At 50.7% G+C, this 18,299-nt stretch overlaps 2 protein-coding genes across 2 annotated transcripts; one reads left to right on the forward strand and one right to left on the reverse strand.

Moving 5' to 3' along the window:
• The first annotated feature begins 1,036 nt into the window (after positions 1 to 1,036).
• SMYD5 (SMYD family member 5) lies at positions 1,037 to 13,622 on the forward strand. The gene is made up of 13 exons (XM_037527622.2): positions 1,037 to 1,152; positions 4,575 to 4,683; positions 5,694 to 5,833; positions 6,288 to 6,409; positions 6,795 to 6,864; positions 7,461 to 7,565; positions 8,349 to 8,411; positions 8,608 to 8,678; positions 8,988 to 9,094; positions 9,545 to 9,601; positions 10,484 to 10,578; positions 11,160 to 11,230; positions 11,331 to 13,622. Exons 1-13 carry the CDS (start codon positions 1,057 to 1,059, stop codon positions 11,464 to 11,466), a joined length of 1,242 nt encoding a protein of 413 aa, XP_037383519.1. The 5' UTR covers positions 1,037 to 1,056; the 3' UTR covers positions 11,467 to 13,622.
• Positions 13,103 to 18,034, reverse strand: PRADC1 (protease associated domain containing 1). The gene is made up of 5 exons (XM_037527623.2): positions 17,894 to 18,034; positions 14,928 to 15,028; positions 14,310 to 14,419; positions 13,895 to 14,062; positions 13,103 to 13,669 (listed from the first exon to the last, which is right to left on the reverse strand). The coding sequence occupies exons 1-5, from the start codon at positions 17,958 to 17,960 to the stop codon at positions 13,549 to 13,551; spliced, it is 567 nt and encodes a 188-aa protein (XP_037383520.1). The 5' UTR covers positions 17,961 to 18,034; the 3' UTR covers positions 13,103 to 13,548.
• Positions 18,035 to 18,299: the final 265 nt, after the last annotated feature.

Genomic DNA, 18,299 nt, shown 5'->3' on the forward strand with positions numbered 1-18,299 from the left:
CCACCAGAACCGATTTCTCTAGCTCTCTCCCTCTGGGCCTTAGAATCTAGAAGGGCTTCTGGGTGCTGAGGTGAGCTGGTGGAAGGAGATCCGCCCTGCCACCTGGTGGTGAGATAGAGTAAAGTCAGCTTTCTGTAACGCTTTCTGTTGAGAGCGGAAAGGGCAGGGAGCAGAGACGCACAATCCTCCAGTCGCAGATACCAGTTCACAAGCTTGAGGGTACCAGGGCCCAGCTTTAAGAACCCTTCTGTGTCCCTGTATACAGGAAAATGCTTCATAATGCTGAACCTAACATTAACTGAAGGAACCCAAGTACATCTGCCTCTTCCAGGAGCTATTGGCTCTTTAAACCCCCCCCCCCCAAAAAAGGTTAAGTTACCTATTCAGCAGTTAGTGGACTCTATCCAATCCCAAAAGTGGTGTCCACCATGGCACCATAGCAGACGCAGGCACTGGTCTCTTTTCAAAGAGCACAGAATCAATTGGAGAACAAAGCTGACTGTAGACCCCTGTAGCCCCTGAAGCGTCTGGGAAAAGAATAAGCCGAGCTTGGCTTTTGGTAGTACTGTCTGTCCTGCCCAAGAGGGTCCAGGAAGAGAAGTCTGTGCGGACTCTGTAGAATGGACACATGGGATAAGCTAGTCCCTTCCCTTCAGGTTGGGGGTCAGAGAGGATAGAAGTGGTCAGCTGCTGTGCCACCCCTCAGCTGGGTCCCCAAAGCGCCTGACTCAAGATGGGCCACTGGGTGGACAACCACTGGCAGACACACTGATACATCAAAACCACACGCACACACTGGGTCTGCTATAGAGGTGGCCGCGGCACACACTGGCCGCGAAGACACAGATGGAAATGCACAAAGGCGGACCCCGCTACACCAGGTCAGCGAGCGAACTGACCTAAACACATGATCAGAGGAGGGATCCCAGGGCCGACAAGCGAGCGCGCAAATCCGCGCGGCCTCGTGGACACTCACGCCCGGCGCGGGGGCCGGAGGGGGCGGGGCCTCTCGGGTCGACACGAGGTCAAGGGTCAGAAGGCGGAGGCGCGCCCAAGATGGCGGCCTCCATGTGCGACGTGTTCTCCTTCTGCGTGGGCGTGGCAGGCCGGGCCCGGGTCTCCGTGGAAGTCCGCTTTGTGAGCAGCGCCAAGGTGAGGCCGGTGCAGACCCGGCGGGGGGCCCCCACCCGGTCCGGCCTCGGAGCCAGCCCCATGGGACCCCATGCCGGGAGTCTGGGGGCTCCTTTCGCACATATGTTACACTGAGCACAGTCGCTGCTCGCTGTCCGGAGCCTCCCAGTCTGTCCCTGCGCACAGGCTTCCGGGGCTGTCACGCGGTGGATCGGGTCTTCAGGGTTTCAGTGCACCCCCGCGGAGCCGGGCCTATCTGCCTGCGGCCCTGCCACTCCAGGCCGGGTTGGGGGACCTTGATGCTGGACAGAGGGAGCGACGGGCGGGGACGTGCTGAGTAAAGGGCACTGAGGTACAAGACTGGATCCTCAGGGAACTTTTTGAGAGTTTAGGGTTGGGGGGAGGCAAGAGCCTTCACCAAGGCCCTTGGAGTACCACGGAATTTGGAAAGTAAACATCACTTAAATCCTGTGTTTGTTAAGTATGTGTATATTAAAATTCCATTTTCAGAAACTGCTTTTGATGCAGCCCTAAATCTTTGGCTAGCAACAAACCTATTTGTACGTATTCATTTTTAAAAATTGAATAATAGTCTGTTTCATGGGAGAGCCACAGTTCACTCAGCCAATTACTTATTTATGGACTCTGTTGTATCTTTTAACCATGAGGTGGAAGGTCTGGGAACTCTGTGCACATATGTATGCTTTTATTGTACCTAGCACTGAGTATTTTCTTTCTTAGTTATCTTTGCTGGTCGATAAGCACAAATGGTATCACTTTGTTCTCATTTACATTTCTTTGTTTAATAGTGAGGTTGAATAATTCATTATGTGTAGCGTCTGTGCTTACCCTTGGTCCTTGCCTAAGATGTCAGCCTTCTAGTCATCTGTCTCCTGCTCTCCACATCTTCATACCAATCCTCTTTCTCAACCTAGCCTTCCATCTGCCCTCTTCTCACTTCAGAGGAATCTGGAGCATTCCTCTTCCTTGTCATTAGGTCTCCAACATCCTTGGCTGCCTCAGATGCTCGCATCTCTATCTCTACCTCCTTGGCTTCTAGTACTCTCCATTAGCTGACAGTTTGATGGTGTCTCCATTCCATCACTCCTATGTACAGATATACCTTCACTTAGTCCTCTGTTTCTACCTCTTTCCTTCCCCCCCCCCCCAACTTCATCACTTCAGTCACTCTACTTGCCCATTTGTCCTATCCAAGCCTTCTTGTCAAAACCCCAGCTCAGGAAGAGTGAGTTGACTGCCCTCCCCATGCCTATACCTGGTCACATACCTATCCCATCTGGTGACAAGATTGATTATCCTGGGTAGGCTTTTTGCATCTGTATTCATCAGGTGAGATTGGTTTGTAATTTTTTGTATTTGTGCTGTCTTACTCGGGTTACCACATTAGGCATATATGCTTGATTTTTTTTTGGGGGGCGGGGTAAAGTGGAGCTTTCCCTTTTCCCTCTGAATATTTCAAGAACATGATATTTGCTTTTTCTTGGTTTGAGAAAGTAGACAAGGGGGCCTCACATAGGAGTAGTTTTTGACCACTTTCTCTGTTTTGACCTATATCTCTATTGCTTCTATAGATACTGCCAGGAATGACTTTCATATTTTCACCAATCGCTATGCCAGGGATAGACCAATCAGTACAGAAATTTGACCATATATAATGGAAGCCAACCCAAATGTCCTACTGATGCACATCAGTCAGATATCCCTACTGCTGCTTAGTCTGCCTAGGCTTTCCTCCTTTTGAATTCATTCTTAGCAGTTTTTAGTTTTCTAGAAAATCATTATTTTAATAAAATTTTAAATTTACTACATAGTCTTAAGAGTTTTGCATCTTTTCTAAAAGTTACTCTTCAAATTGGAAATTTTTGGCCTGCTTTGTGCCCTTTCAGTTCAGCTTCAGTTCTCTCCACTTCATGGTAATATGGAGTGGAATTGTGTTTCTTGAGACACGTTTTGAAGGTGAGTGTTTTCAGAGAAAATCAACTCTGATTCTTTTCCCTTTGTTTTAACTACCAAATATTTTCTATATTTGGTTCTCCAGAAAGAGGGAGAAAAAAATTAATATTTATCCAGTATTGAGCGCTGAGGTCACCAGAGATGCTATGGATCCCTGTTCATATATTTTTGTCCCACAGAGGAAGGCCAAGTTTTTATTTTGCCAGATTGTGCCCCAAGAGCTACTAGGCATGGCTATAGGGCTCCAGGAAGACAACCAGAGGTGCCATCACAGCTTTGCCTAGCTGTCAGCTGTGTCACTATCCTGTTAGAGGCCCCAGAGTTGCTCAGAATAGCCCATGCTATTCTGACTTTGGGAGGTATTCCTGTCTAGCCATAGCACCAGTGCTAGAAGAAAATAAGGAGCTACCTGGGAAGCCACATGACAGGACATTTCACTACTCTGCTGAATGATTTTTCTACATTTTTGTGACAGTTCAACGTTGGCAGAGGCATCACCCCTCTTTGTTAAGTGGATGGTGAGAGTAAGTGCCTGGCAGGCCTAGTGACTGCCTGGATTCTGAAGCTGTCTCCTGAGTGAGTCCCATTGTACATGAGGGATGACAGTTCAGTAATGGTTTTCTCATCTTTCACCCTTTATATGAGTGCTTCTCAAACTCCAGCATGCATATGAATCACTGGCACATCTTGTTAAATTGCAGGTTCTGATTCTGCAGCTCTGGCTGAGATTCTGCATTTCTATTAGTCTCCCAGGTGATACCCATGTTGTCAGTTTCTCACCTCACTTTGAGTAGTAAGGAGCTAAAACTCATGAGTTACATTTACCTGTGCTACATCATTGCATCCTGAAAACTACCTTAGCTACTATTAGCTACCTTAGCTATTACCATAGCTATAAGGATTAACAACAAGTTAGCTCTAGGACCAAGGACAGTCATTCCTTTCAGTGGAACACCTGAGAAGTTGTTGGGGACCAGGTACTATGGTAGGTGTCACAAGTACCCAGCCAACTAGGGAAGTAGGACACATTCCTGCTGTGGTATTGACTTTCTCTGCAACCCTGAGCAGTAGCATCACTGCCAGGATCCTGAAGGGGCACATGGGATTCAGAAGGGACTGCGCTGTCATTTCTAGCTCCTGTTCCAGGAGACTGCAGCCTGCTCTGAGCTTTGGCCCTGCTCTGGCCAGTCTAAAAATTCTCTGAGTGGTGTGAGATGGCTGACATGGCACTCCCTGTCCAAGGCCTTCTGCCCTAAACAAACTGAAAGCAATGTGACTGAAAGTAGGTCAGCACTGCATTTTCAGAGGAGGCTGTGTGAGGGATGCTGACCATGCTCCATGAACCCTCCCAAGGCAGAGACCACTGCTGAGTGGGAAGCACCTGGGGGTGAGGCTGGGTGGCCCTCTGGCCTTTGGAGCCCTGTCCTCTTTCTCCTTATGGCCATCCTTTTCCTTCCCTACCCTTTTAGGGGAAAGGGCTATTTGCCACACAGCTGATCCGGAAGGGAGAGACCATCTTTGTGGAACGGCCCCTGGTGGCTGCACAGTTTCTTTGGAATGCACTTTATCGCTACAGAGGTGAGCTCATCGTGCCCACTCCCCATGGCTGATGACTCTGGGATTCTGGGTATTGGGAAGAAAGACTTTTCCCTTGGAGAACCTTGCCTGAAAACCATGCTTTTGTCTAATCTCAGGCACTTGGGTGCAGTGAGCCTGCAGGTGAGAGACTGAAGCGCTCCCTAGGGGAGGACTGTCATGCAGGTAGAACTCAATCTGGCCCATAGGGAACTGGACGTCATGCTTAAGGACTCTGCCAAAGAGAAGGCCATGTGCTCCTTGGTCAAAAAAGATTGACATAGGGGTCAAAAGCTAAGCTTTGACCAGCCACATGCTTTTTTCACCCTTTTCATAGGCTAGAGAAAAACTGAAAGGAGGGTCAGAATGGTTGTAGAATGTGGGGAAAGCCCAGTTTGGCAGGGGAGGAAAGCCCTACAAATAAAGTCCCATCAAGACACAGAGTCTGACAGCGTGGATGGAGACTCCAGAGAGAGAAGAGGAAATCACTGACTTTGTTTCTTTTAAAAAAAATATATTTAAAGGGGAGATTTATTAAGGAAAGGGACAGAAGAATAAAGGACACTTGCATAGACACAAGTGGGCAGGAAGAGCTGCCCCAAAAGGGACAGGTTTGGTGAGAGAGGCCTGCATGGTTGCAGGCGGGCGGCCTGCAACCAGGAGAGCTGCCTCCACTGAGGGAAGTCAGTGAAGAGAAGTCCCAGCATGGTACAGGTCACAGACAGGCAGGAGGCTGCTGCCCTGCAGAGAGAGAAAGTTGGTGAAAAGAAACACCTGCATAGTCACAGGTGGGCAGACAGACTGCTGCAAGGAAATCATTGACTTTTGAATGAATGAAGCTCATTAACTTAATTCTTTAACACAGTCATTCATTCACTCGCTTCCCCAACTTTTGTTAAGCACCTACTGTGTGCCAGGCACTATTCTAGCTCTGGGGATACTGCTGTGAAAAGGATAAATATGGCTGCTGCTCTCAAAATACTGACATTGTCATGTCTGGCCCTCTCCATCAGCCTGTGACCACTGTCTGCGGGCACTGGAGAAAGCAGAGGAGAACGCCCAGCGGCTAACTGGGAAACCAGGCCAGGTTCTGCCACACCCCGAGCTGTGCACTGTGCGCAAGGACCTCCACCAGAACTGTCCCCAATGCCAGGTGAGCACCCCTGGGGAGTGTACTTGAAAGGAGGCTCATAAAGTCCTCCTCAGGGAGGCAGAAATAAGGACAAACCTGGTCACAGCTCTTGAGAGCCACAATGTAGGGTCGAGATTGCAAAGGCTCAGTTACTGTTCAAGTTTTGTCCTCCCTGTTTTGGCCCCACTGTCCAGAAAATGGACTTGGTGGGAGCTAGCTCACTTCCTGGGATCCTGGTGGAGACTCTCCCCTCTAGCTGCAGAGCTCTGTTTCCTTCCCATGAATTTACAGGCCTGGGTCAGAAGCGCCTCTTACATGCTCAGAGCACCCTATGCTCTGTCGTACCACTGAGCTACCACCCAGAGCTCTTTGTGGAAGGAGTGCAGCTAGAGGATGTGAGGACCATGTGGGATGTGTGTGCCTCAGCCCACGGCCAGATCCTAGGGTGCTGACCTCCACCATCTTCCCCAAACAGGTGATATACTGCAGTGCAGAATGTCGCCTGGCAGCTGCTGAGCAATACCATCAGGTCCTGTGCCCAGGCCCCTCCCAAGATGACCCTCTGCATCCTCTCAATAAACTGCAGGAAGCATGGAGGTAGGTAACATTTCATCTGTTCTTCCCTTTGTCCTTCCCTCCCTGCTTGCCTGGGCTTAACAGATATAACCGTTTTTCTTAAGTTACCATGCCCTGGATTTTATCCATTCTTAGGATTAAACAGGGGTCACATCTGTCAAGCCCACCTTACCTTCCTCCCTACCCGCTTTCCTCTGAGCTGCCAGCACCACCATCCAGCACATTTTACATACTCTCAGAAAGCAGCCCATTAAGCCCACAGGGTTGTAAAACCAAGTCCTTGCCAATTTCTCTCTTTGTGGGACTGCTAGGAAGGATTCTCTGTAACAATCAGACTGGGCTTCCCTGAACTCAGATACTAGGGTGGGGGTAGATTTCCAGACCCAATATTTTTCTTTCTCCCCAGGAGTGTTCACTATCCACCTGAGACAGCAAGCATCATGTTGATGGCACGGATGGTGGCCACAGTGAAGCAGGTGACTCCACCTGCCTCCCGGGCAAACTGACTCTGGCCTCATTCAGTTCTTGACTTCAGTCTCCTCCTCGCCTCAAATGCTGACTTGGATGCAGCAATTCTGCTGAGCTTCTAAAAGGAGAGCTGCTTGCTCCATAAACCTTAGGAGTAACTAACTGTAAATCTGGTAGGAGGAGAGGACAAAGGTCATCTTGTCTATAGACTGAGCTAAGGGAGGACTTCTCGTGCAGCAGAATCCATGCATTCAGTTTCTGAGCACCACTTCTTCAGGACTACATCTCCTGCATGAAGTAGGAGGAGCCACTCAACTCTCTGTTTAATATTGTTGCTCCTCAGGCTCATTCTTCTGTTTTTCCTAGTGTTGTTGAGTTGGCTAGTTTGACCCCAGTTGGGGAGTTGGTTGGGTGTGGGTAGGGTGGGGAGGAAGGCCCCAGGGAGTGTAGAGGGCTCCCTAGAAACTCAAGTGTGATGGTGTTCCCCCAATGGCAGAGGCTTTAGAATCACAGGCTGCCTTCCCATGTAGGTGGGAGTGACGGTAAGGAAGCAGATGTCCAGGAGTCCACATGTGTACCCTGAATGTTTGCTTATTCACTGCAGGCGAAGGATAAGGATCGTTGGATCAGGCTCTTCTCCCAGTTCTGTAATAAAACAGCCAATGAGGAGGAAGAGATTGTCCACAAACTCCTGGGGGACAAATTCAAGGTCTGTTGATCACCCTTTACCCCCAATAGCCTGATGAGGACACATTTGGCCCCTTTCCTACCACAGGAAAGGCTGAGAGCCTGGAGCCAAAAATCTATTTAGAGGACTTATATTTCTACTACTATTTAATTTTATGACCTAATGTGGGCCTAAAATTGGAAAGTGGGATGACAGACGGAGGGGTGAGGTACTCTGGTGTAAGAATGTAGGACCCCACAGTAGGATAGCAGTGGGCAGTTAAGGGGTGATGGGAAAGGAAGGATTGGGAATCCACAGGATCAAGGAACCATGTGAAAAGGAGTATTTGAGTTGACAGCGTATTGGGCACTCATTCCCATGAGTCAGATGTTCTCACTGAGCACAGCAGCGCTCCCTGTATGCGCTGCCTAGAGGTGGAGGCAGGTGTGTGAAAGGATGTCTGGACCACACCTTCCTAAGAGGAATTTTGAGGGAAGGAGGGGGACTCCTGCTGACAGGAGGTCAGAACAGGAAGCCTGGAGGGTGGTGGTGAGGATGGATGTCCTAAACCAGGCTGCCTCAGCCCCACTGGTACCAGTACTGGAAAATAGGAGTTTGGGGGTGCTACCCTGCAATGGAGCGGGCCACAAAACTGCTCTTTGTAGGTAAGGATTGTGGCATTCCTTTGCTCCCAGAAAACCAGAAAAGCCTGTCTACGGATAGGGCCCTTTTCTTTCCTCCCCTCACCTGGTATTCTGGGCTGTGCCTGGATGCTAATGGGAAATTCATAGGGATGCAAATCTTTCCCTGCTTCCCTTACACCAGGGCCAGCTGGAACTTCTGCGGAGACTCTTCACAGAGGCCCTTTATGAGGAAGCACTTAGCCAGGTGAGCATGGGGGAGGTTCAGGGGCCTCCCAGCCCCGCTTGCTCTCCAGGAGCAATTGGGTGAGCATCTCTTGTTCCTGCTGGGACAGCTGACTGGCTCTTTTGGAGTTGGGATAGGGCTGACTCATGGGAGATTTCCTGACAAGAAGAAAAGCAAGTGACTGTAACCTGAGTGCTTATTGCTCTTTCCCCCACAGTGGTTCACTCCAGATGGATTCCGGTCTCTCTTTGCTCTCGTTGGTACCAATGGCCAAGGAATTGGGACCAGGTTAGGAGAGAATGTTTCAGAGTTTTGGACTTGGCCCTCGGGGATTGGGTGGGAGATTAATGAGGAAGGTAGCCCCAGCTTTGTTCAAGAAAACTAGGGTGGGGCAGAGTGTGACTGTGCCAGCATTCTGGACTGGACACAGTGGTGGAGTAAGAAAGATTGAGGAAGTAGAGTCTGCTCTTGGGAGCACTGGTCTGTTGGGGAAAAAGGGATCTCATCCTCAAGAAAGAAATGGGCTTAAGTTGCCTGGGGTGGAGAGCCCTGTGAGCTGGGCCTCCTTCTCCAACTATGGCTGGCTGGGACCCCCAGCTCCCTGAGCCAGTGGGTTCATGCCTGTGATGCTCTGGAGCTGAAACCTCAGGACCGAGAACAACTGGACAACTACATCGATCAGCTCTACAAGGACATCGAGGCAGGTTGGTAACATGGAGTCTTCACCTTACCCAACCTTGGAGATCCATCTCCCCGCCTCCCCAGTCAGAAGGCAGACACACAGTCTTCCCCCAGGGAGCTTTGAGTTCATGGTTGGGAAAGGTAATCCCTGTGTGCCAGTGGAAGCTTCACATCTGTCACTAGGACATGCAGACAAGAAATGCCCTGAGATCCATACAGAGGCTTGTTGCTAGAGTTGGACTTCGGAAGATGGGGGGGGGGGTGAGGGGGGCTCACAGATAGGGCGATAGTGATTATAAAAAAGCAAGACTTGTGCCTCTGAGAAGCAACTTCAGGTAAATGGTAGGGATTGGCAGGTGGGGCATCCTGGTAGGGTGACAGGACAGTGGAACCAGTACCTGTCCTTGTAAGCCTGGTTTCTTTTTCCATCTAGAAAATGGATAGAATAACATCTGCATGTTATTGTCTTACAGCAACTGGCGAGTTTCTTAACTGTGAAGGATCCGGCCTCTTTGTGCTTCAGAGCTGCTGTGAGTCAACAGTGCTGTGGAGGGAGGGCCTCACAGCCACAGTTCAGCTCTCTTATTTGGCCCCTTCTAGGCTGATGCAGTTGAGTCTGGTGCAGGGTTAGGTCTTCAGTTTCCTTTAGATTCCCCTGGATCATTTGATTACACCATGTTTTCATTTATACATTCATCGGACTGCTTGTGCCTTAATATGTTTATATACAAAACATTGCAGTGGACTAAACGCTGTCTTAAGACAAGGGCACATATCTCTGATTCTTGCAAAGGGAAGTGTGGACTTTGCACCACCACTGCCCTGTGAGATTTGGCAAGGGAGTGTCATGAGAGGGTAGGAGGCACTCAGGATCCTGGAGGAGGAGCTCATGCTAGAAGGTGAGTCTCATCAGCAGCTGATGGAAAGGAGGAGCGCCAGCTCAGGCTGTCATCTTTTCCAGATCTCAGCCTCCCAGCCCTAACCAGCCTCTGGTTTCCTCATTGCAGACCCCTCCTCCCAGGCTCTAGTGCCATTCTCTCCCTCCCTAACTCAGTTCTCAGAGGGCCTGGTTCAGTTATCACCAGATGTCCAGTAGCAGACAAGACTGAGTTAAGTGGTGTGGTTTGGTGTTCCTTTCATAGCCCTGTTCCTCCCTTTGCAAGACAGAACACAGCTGAGGATCTAGTTGACCCGTGAGGAGAGGGGGTGGGAGAGGGGAGTGATGTGGGAGTCTATTTGTGCCTGTGCACTGTGGCCTTCAGGAAAGAGCACTGGTTAGGGATTGGTTGCCAGTACTTACTCAGCTTTAGCAAGGATCAGAGAACATGGCGAATGGGACCCACTGCTCTGCAGAGTTGAGGCTGATATTTTCATTAGTCAACTGTCCTCATTACCTGCTTCTTGTGATCCAGGCAACCACAGCTGTGTTCCCAATGCAGAGACCTCCTTCCCAGAAAACAACTTCCTTTTGCATGTCACTGCCTTGGAGGATATTAAGCCAGGAGAGGTGAGAGGGGCCAAGAGCTGGGAGTGGGGAGGAAATGGACCTTTCATGTTTTCTCTTGGGGTCAGGAACAGCATTGGATGGGGCTTCAGGGGCTGTTGGGTTGAATCCCACACTCCCTAAGACATGAGTCTTTTCTCCATGGGAAAGCTCTAACCTCACTTCTTCAAAAAATAATTCCTAAAAGAGATAGCTGTGCACCCAGGTTCTTGTCTCCAGCCCATTTTTATAAAAAAAAAAAAAAATTTTTTTTGGTAGTTCCTAAGAAATCAGGAGAAATGGCTCATTGTGGTTTGGACCATGGGGTGCTAGTAGGGTTTGGGGGCCTGGCTGTTAGCACAGGACAAAGAGTTTGGTTGAATCTTCTTCCAGAGTGTCGCATCAAGATAACCTTTGACCTCAGAAACAGACCTTTGCCATTGACTGCCTTTAACCATGGCCTGAGACTAGCTGCAGTCCCCTCTCAGCATCAGACATAGGATGTTGGGGCAGTGGTTGGAGATAAGGCAGTGGTAGGGAGGCCATTATTCCATTTGATAGAGAACACAGGCCTTCAGAATCTGCCCCCCTTCTCTGCCTTCCAGGAAATTTGTATCAGCTATTTAGACTGCTGTCAGCGGGAGCGCAGCCGCCACAGCCGCCACAAGATTCTCAGGTGCCTGCCGGGGATGTGGTGGGCAGCTGGGCTCTCGGGTCCTATTTCCTGATGACTGCTTGACTATTCACTCTCACCACTGTCCTCCCACCCCCTTCAGGGAGAATTATCTTTTTGTCTGTTCCTGCCCCAAATGCCTGGCAGAGGCAGATGAACCCAACGTGACCTCAGAGGAGGAGGAAGACGAAGAGGAGGAGGAGGATGCAGAGCTGGGGGATGAGATGACTGATGTGTGATGTTGCCTGCCTAGAAAAGGCCCTGCCCCAGATCCTGCCGGGAAAGGGGGCCTTCCCTCAGAGAAGAGGCTTGGAAGGAACACCCCAATCCCGTTGCCTGCTTCCCCTCCTTCCAGCTCTGTTTCTGCGGGCGGGTAGGACAGAGGCTGGACCCTAGGCTCTCCATCCCCCACCAGACTTCACGCCCTGGACACTGCTGCTGAGCGGCTTGGGCTCTGCGCTATATACTGAGCCTTTCGAAACTGGCCTTCCCCTGAGGCACTTCACTTCAGGGTGTGAATGGCTAGAACCATGTCAGGGCTTAACAGTATTTCTTCCCCTTGGCCCCATGGCCATGCTTACCCATCCGCCTGAGGCTCCACCTTCTCAACTTGCTAGTGAGAGTTGATAAGGCAACTGTTCAGCTGCTTACATAGCTGTGAGGGACAGGAAAGAAGAACTGGGCATCCAGAGGACCTTCCCTATGGCTCTCTTCCATCAGGAGAACACTGAGCCAGGGGGATTACGTCCCTCTCGCCACCTCCTCACTCTCACCATCCAAACATCTGGGATAGTAAAGATTAACCTCTCCCCCAGACTCTACAACCTGCACTTGTGCCTTGCCTCGTGGGCTCTGGCACAGTGGCTGGCCCAATTGGGGTATAGAAGGGGCCGCTGCCTCCCTCAGGAGGAAGGGGCATGTGGGGGATCTTTACCCTTTCCTCATACCCTTGTCCCACTGAGGACTCCAGCAACATGGCTGAAACCTGGGTGTTGACATGCCCATGCTGCTTAATTCAGGATGCTCTAGAGTCTTCCTTGGGACCAGGTTAAAATGAGTCAGTGAGACGCCTGGCCTCAGTCTCCATCTTTAGGATTTCCACAGAACATTGAAGTCTTCCAGAAACCTAGACTTGCTGGGCTACTCTGAGATCAGCCCTGACTGTGTCCTCTCCCCTCAGATTAGCACTACCCCTCTCACTCTTAGGTTGGATGCTGTGGGAATTACAACCCATTACTCTCAGTTCCTTCCAGCCTACCTTCCCTGAGAGGCCTGCCACCACCCCACCCCCCTGAGGGATCCCAGGGAGGGCAGGTGCCCCACAGGCCCTTTCCTGGATTATGGAGCCAGATGGAACCTGCCTGTCTGGCCTATTGGGTTCTTCACAGAAGCTAGCACCCCCTCCCACCCTGCCTGCCCACTATTCTCAATAAAATATGAATGGTGACAGGCCTCTGCAGGAATGCTTTGTGAAGAGTGGTTTAACAGGCTGGCTGTGGCACACAGCAGGCCAAGTAAGTGGTGCATAGGGGCACAGGATAGACAGGGTGATAGCAGGAGACAGGGGCTCCAGCTCTCCACTTTGGGCTCATCTCTGGTCTCTGACTCTGCTGTGTAAATGTTTCTAAGACCCAAGAGGAAGGGTCCTCTGAGGTCCAGTGTGAATGCCCAGTGCCAGCTGCAAGATGAGTCTTCTGTGTTGAGATCCAACATTAGCAGTCCAAGCATTGGTCCTCAGGAAATTGATCAAGTCACGTATCCCCTCTGGGCCTCAGTCAGTTCCTCCCATCAAAACAAGAGCATGGGATCAGAGGAGTGTTTGTATACCACCCCTCCCTCCCCCCACCCCTATACTCTTATTATTCTAGGACACAATTGCAACCCTGATAAGAGACTTTATTGCTAAAAAGTCTGAGGATTTATTGAGTCCCCAAACACCCAATCCTTAAACCACACCAGGAACTGCTGTGAAGAACATTGTGAGGAAGAGACCCTGGGTGGGGGAGACTGGAGCCAGGTGGGACTTGGCAGGTCACAGATGGCTCCTGGGTTCCTTGCCTTTAATTTCTTTTGTTCCACATTCTACCCAGAAGCCCTGGGATCTGGCTCTTGCCTCTTCCCACAGCATGAGATACCCTTGGGTGTACCCTGGGGAAGGGAAGGCCAGTGGTGCAGCTTCCCTTAGCCTTGCCAAGGCCCTAGCCTGTGACCTGTACCTGTCCCCCTTTCCCCAAGTGCTATCCCCAAATCCCAAACAGCAGAATTCCTGGATTCCCCCTTCCCAGCCCAGAGTTGCTTATGGCAGGAATGTGGGACCAGTTCTACCAGAAGGTCCAGGGTGGCTGCAGCAGCTCAAAGGTGGGGATGCTGGTGACATTAACTGGAATGGAAATGATGGCCCATGGCAGCCCATGCTGTTCCAGGGAGCGGCGGATCATGTAGCTGGGAGAGCATGAAGAGAGGTGGTGATGGTCACTTTCTCGGCACCCCATCATGCCCCACTGTCCCCATTACTGGGGGGTTTCAGTGCCCAAGGACTTGTATTTCCCTCCAACTAGGGCACCCCAAGATGGGGGCTTGAGGGAAGGGACTGGTGATTGCCCTTGACCTCCCCAAGTTATGGCACCCAGCCTGGTGCTGACACAGCCAAAAATAAGGAGCCCTCACCCATCTCGGCCGAGTAGGAATAGGGCAGGGATGTCAGCGGTGCGCTGGGTACTATCCTGGATCATCTCCACGTAGAAGCTGTCATTGTCAACCGCGTTGTCAGAGATGATCACCGCCCGCCCGCCGTGCTCCTGCACCACCCGGGTCTTGGAGAGGAAGGAGCAGCCCCTGGAAGAAGTGGTGATGAGACCAAAGGAAAGCGGTTCCTACCTACCCCCCCCCCCGCCCCTTACACCATCACCCGGGGAGGATGAAAGATCATGGAGAACTTCTTTAAAAGGCTTTAAAGCAAATTACCAAAACACATGGATAATCTTAAGACATTTCTTAAAATTATAAACAGCTATTTCAAAACACCACTGCCCCTACAGGTGTCTGCCTGCCCTCCTTGTGCCCATGCCCATGTGGTCCTTACCCCCGCTCCACCAGAGCGATCTGGTCCTGGATGAAGAAACCGTTGCTGAGTTCCCCACAGGCCTCTGAAGGTTCCGCGGGAACAAGATGAATCTGCTCATACCTTGTGTGCTGTAAGACATTAGACTGGTGAGAATGTGAAGAGACTGTCAGGTCATCAGGCTGACAGTCCCACAAAATGTGATGGAAATGTGCTGTGGTTTCTGTGTGCACTTAAGCATTTTTACTTCGGTCTCACAAAGGTTTATCCTACTCCAACCTGCCTTTCTGTGAGATAGGGGAGTTGGTGTGGACCCAAAGAGGAGAAGTAACTTGCCTTAAGTCACACCGTTCAGAGGGGGAACTAGCAGAGCCCTTGGTCTTTCACTAATTAGTGACCCCAATGAAGACAGTCTGTCCCTCCAAGGTGCCCAGGTCTATTAGACCCAGTGGAGCAGCTGGAAGCTATTCTGCACTTCAGCCACTGGGGGGCAGAGCTGGAGTCTGCTCCCGTCCCTGTCCCAGAACCCAGGTATTGTTTGAAGGATGTGAGGGCCATCTCAGCTTAGTGGAGAAGATGAAGCTAGGATCAGAAATGGGGGGTGGAGGGCAGGGGAGGAGAGAAGCTCTCTGAACTTACGAAGATACCACCAAAGTCCTTGGCAGGTGTGGCTGTGAAGATGTATCGAATGTCCCCAGGACTCAGCACTTGAAAATACAAATAATCATGGATGCGTAAGCCTGAAAGATAAAGGGTACAGGTGAGAAGCCTTCAGGGAACAAGTTGGTTCAGACTCAAATCACGGACCCTGTGTCTTCAATTGGGCTAGTGATAGTCTGGGCCCAGGGATCCAGCTTTAGCAAAATGGGTCCTCCAGGTGGGTGGGACAAATTGGCTCTGCCCTTGAAACGACAGAGTTGATGCAGACAGAAATTAGTAACACCAGGGGCCTCCCCGGTGGCGCAGCGGTTGAGCGCTAGGTTGCAAAGCTGTCCGCAGCCTCTGCAGTGCCTCTGCAGTGCCGGTTTGATCCCTGGCTGCTCCCCAGCCACCAGAGGAGGGTCCCACATGGCGCGCAGACCTCTCCTGCCACCCACTGCTCCCCTCAGCATTGTGCTTCAGTCCTTCTGCCTGCTCTGCTCCCCGCTCTGGCTCTGGTGAATTCTCTCACCCTCCCGCGCTTCTGACTGTTCACAGTGCTTGTGTAAATAAATAAATAAATCTTAAAAATAAATAAATAAAATTGGATTAAAAAAAAAAAAAGAAATTAGTAACACCAGAGATTTATAGATGCTGCTGCTGCTTACACAAGTGATCCAGGAAGACTGAGGGATCTAGTGTAATCCTGAGGATAAAGTAGTCCATTATTGCTCTGAGTGGACTTGGGGGTTTCAAGGTGGAGATGTGGTAGCTTGGGTACAAAACATTTCTCAGTAAAACTTAAAAGTTGACTATCAGGTTCTACTACTGTCTCCCCTACTCCTCCCACTGTCATATCTTGTCCTGACTACCTCCAGCTTTTTAACTGGTCTTTTGGCCTCCATTCTTGCTCCCTAAGATCCACTTCCCAAACAATAGCCAGGGATCTTCTTAAAATGTCTTAAAGTAAGTGTGATTATGTCACCATGCCCGAGGTTTCAATACTCTACAACAGCTTCCCTTTGCACTTAAAATCTAAACTCTTTCACTATTGTCTGCAAGGCCTTGCTTCATATGACCTACAGCTACTTTTCCAATCTCATATCCATCCTGTGTTTAAGCCATGCTGGCCTCCTTTGTTTCTTCTTTTCTCCACTTCTTGCAAGCTCTTCCCTCCATAGGCGTTTTCCTACCTTCACCCCACCCCACCTCTTTACCTGGCTCACTGCTAGTCATCCATCAACTCATAGATTAAATGTCACTTTCTCAGAGAAACTGCCCTATAACTGGCCTCCCTTTCAATTTGAAAGTACATTCAAAAAGTACTTTTTCTTCATTGCCCTTTCCACATAATATTTTTAAAGATTTATTTTCATTTATTTATGCATATAAAAACTAGGGTGTAGGCCAGCGGTGTGGGGTTGTGAGGATGGTAAGGATTCGCCAGAAGCAAAGTGGGAAGTAAAACAGGTGGGTCTACTGAAATACACTGCTGAGGGGAGCAGTGGCCAAAACCGGAGACATCTGCTGTGCCATGTGAGTTAGCTCCCTGGCCAGGGATCGAACCCATGCTTCTCATGCTGCAATGGCTGGTGATAGCTTGATCGGGCTGAGACTTTAACCCCTGAGCCACCTGGTAGGCCCACTTTCAACATAATTTGTTGTTGTTGTTGTTTTTTTAAGATTTATTTATTTATTTATACAAGCACTGGGTACAGTCAGAAGCGTGGGAGGGTGAGAGAATTCACCAGAGTGGGGAACAGATCAGGCAGACTAACGAAATACACTGCTGAGGGGAGCAGCGGGTGAAGCAGGAGAGGTCTGTTGCGCCATGTGGGACCCTCGCCGGCAGCCTGGGATCGAACCGGTGCTGCAGAGGCTGCGGGCAGCTTCGCAGCCCAGCGCTCAACCACTGCGCCACCAGGGGAGGCCCTTTCAACATAATCTGAACACTATACAGTATTTGTAATTGTCTAATGTTTGCCTCCTCCCCTAAGACAAGGACCATGAGTTTGTAGCTTCATTCAATCTTGTATTCACATCACCTAACACAGGGACTAGGAGATAGTGGGTGTTCAGTAAAAGTAATTGAATGAATGAACAATTATTTCCAGCTACCCTGCACTGAGGAAGACAACTGTCAGAAGAACCAGGTTTTTCTGGGGTGTGGGAACTTTTCATTTGCACTGAAGTTTAATATTTTAGCTGTAATTGAGTCCCTGGTTTCCTTGGTCCAGAGAGATTGAGAAACGTGGAAATGTGGAAGCCACTGCACAGGTCAAATGGTCAATCAACAAACTACCAAGTCACAACTGTGCCAAGATCACAGGACGGTGGCTTTCTGCCTAAATCACAGCCACCAGGTAGAGCACCATTGGCTTGGCACAGAGCTATGCATTCTATTAACCTGGAGGTGGAGATTTCCCATCAGATAAAAGTAGACTCCCAGGAAGCCTTCTGGATTAGCACTAAACTCCCCCTCCTTCCCACAGACATCTTTGCCTGACCTTTTGCATCTGCTGATCTGTGTAAATTAAGCGTGGGTATACATACATGCTCACGCAGATACATTTTTGTGCTAGTGAAGGTGCAAACAGGCGGTATGTACGTGTGTCCACAGGTAGGAACGTGAGCTCTTATGTATGTGAGCAGGTGATAATATCACTTGCTGTCCCATATTCCTCCTAGTCGCCCCCTCAGCCACCAGAGAAGGGGCTCCTGGGGGGAGGCTTGAGGGCAGGCTGGTTTCGACAAGGGGAGCTGAGGACTCTAAGTCCAGACTCAGGCAGCGCCAAGCTCATGTCACTGGGGACTAGCACCCACCCAACTCCAGCCGCCCGTCCCCGCTCGTGCCCTGCTCGAAACTCGCAGGGTCCCCAAGGTGACCCGTGGCCCCCGACCCGAGACGCGCGCAAGCTTGACGGCCAACCCCGCCCCGCAGCGCAGCCCCACCCGTTGCCGCTCACCGTGAGCCGCGACGCACGCGGGGAGCCAGAGCACGAGACAACACCAGCCCGCGGCGCCGGGGACCATTTCCAGGGCCCGGCCCGGCGCCGCGCTACCTCCAGCAGCCCGGCCGCGCGTCGCTGGCCGGACTTCAGCCTGACAGCTGCTCCGGCCTCCCTCCCACAGACCCGCTCTAGCAGCCCGTTGGCTGAGAGGAACGAGGCCCACGCCTGATTGGCTCTGACGACTGCCCATGTACCTGCACTTCCCGCCTCTGCGCCTTAGTCCACTTTCTATTGGCCGAGAGAAGTGGAGCCGAGGGCTGATTGGCCTAAACTCTTAATAGCAACTGCTGGCTGCCACCACGGCCCCACAGCGTTTGTCAGGTCGGGTTCCACTTTCCTGGAGCTCGCTGGCAGGTGGGCT

Source organism: Talpa occidentalis, unplaced genomic scaffold, assembly GCF_014898055.3.
Source record: "Talpa occidentalis isolate TD23 unplaced genomic scaffold, MPIMG_talOcc4v2.1 talOcc4.5, whole genome shotgun sequence".
Classification (NCBI taxonomy): domain Eukaryota; kingdom Metazoa; phylum Chordata; class Mammalia; order Eulipotyphla; family Talpidae; genus Talpa; species Talpa occidentalis.

Excerpts from the sequence above, each read along its gene's own strand:
- SMYD5 (XM_037527622.2), top strand. The coding sequence starts at position 1,057 with ATGGCGGCCTCCATGTGCGACGTGTTCTCCTTCTGCGTGGGCGTGGCA. Across the intron at positions 5,834-6,287 it reads AGAACTGTCCCCAATGCCAG|GTGATATACTGCAGTGCAGA; the intron begins GTGAGCACCCCT and ends TTCCCCAAACAG. Across the intron at positions 8,412-8,607 it reads ATGAGGAAGCACTTAGCCAG|TGGTTCACTCCAGATGGATT; the intron begins GTGAGCATGGGG and ends TTTCCCCCACAG.
- PRADC1 (XM_037527623.2), bottom strand. The coding sequence starts at position 17,960 with ATGGTCCCCGGCGCCGCGGGCTGGTGTTGTCTCGTGCTCTGGCTCCCC. Across the intron at positions 15,029-17,893 it reads CGCGTGCGTCGCGGCTCACG|GCTTACGCATCCATGATTAT; the intron begins GTGAGCGGCAAC and ends TTTATCTTTCAG. Across the intron at positions 14,420-14,927 it reads AGGACTTTGGTGGTATCTTC|CACACAAGGTATGAGCAGAT; the intron begins GTAAGTTCAGAG and ends AATGTCTTACAG.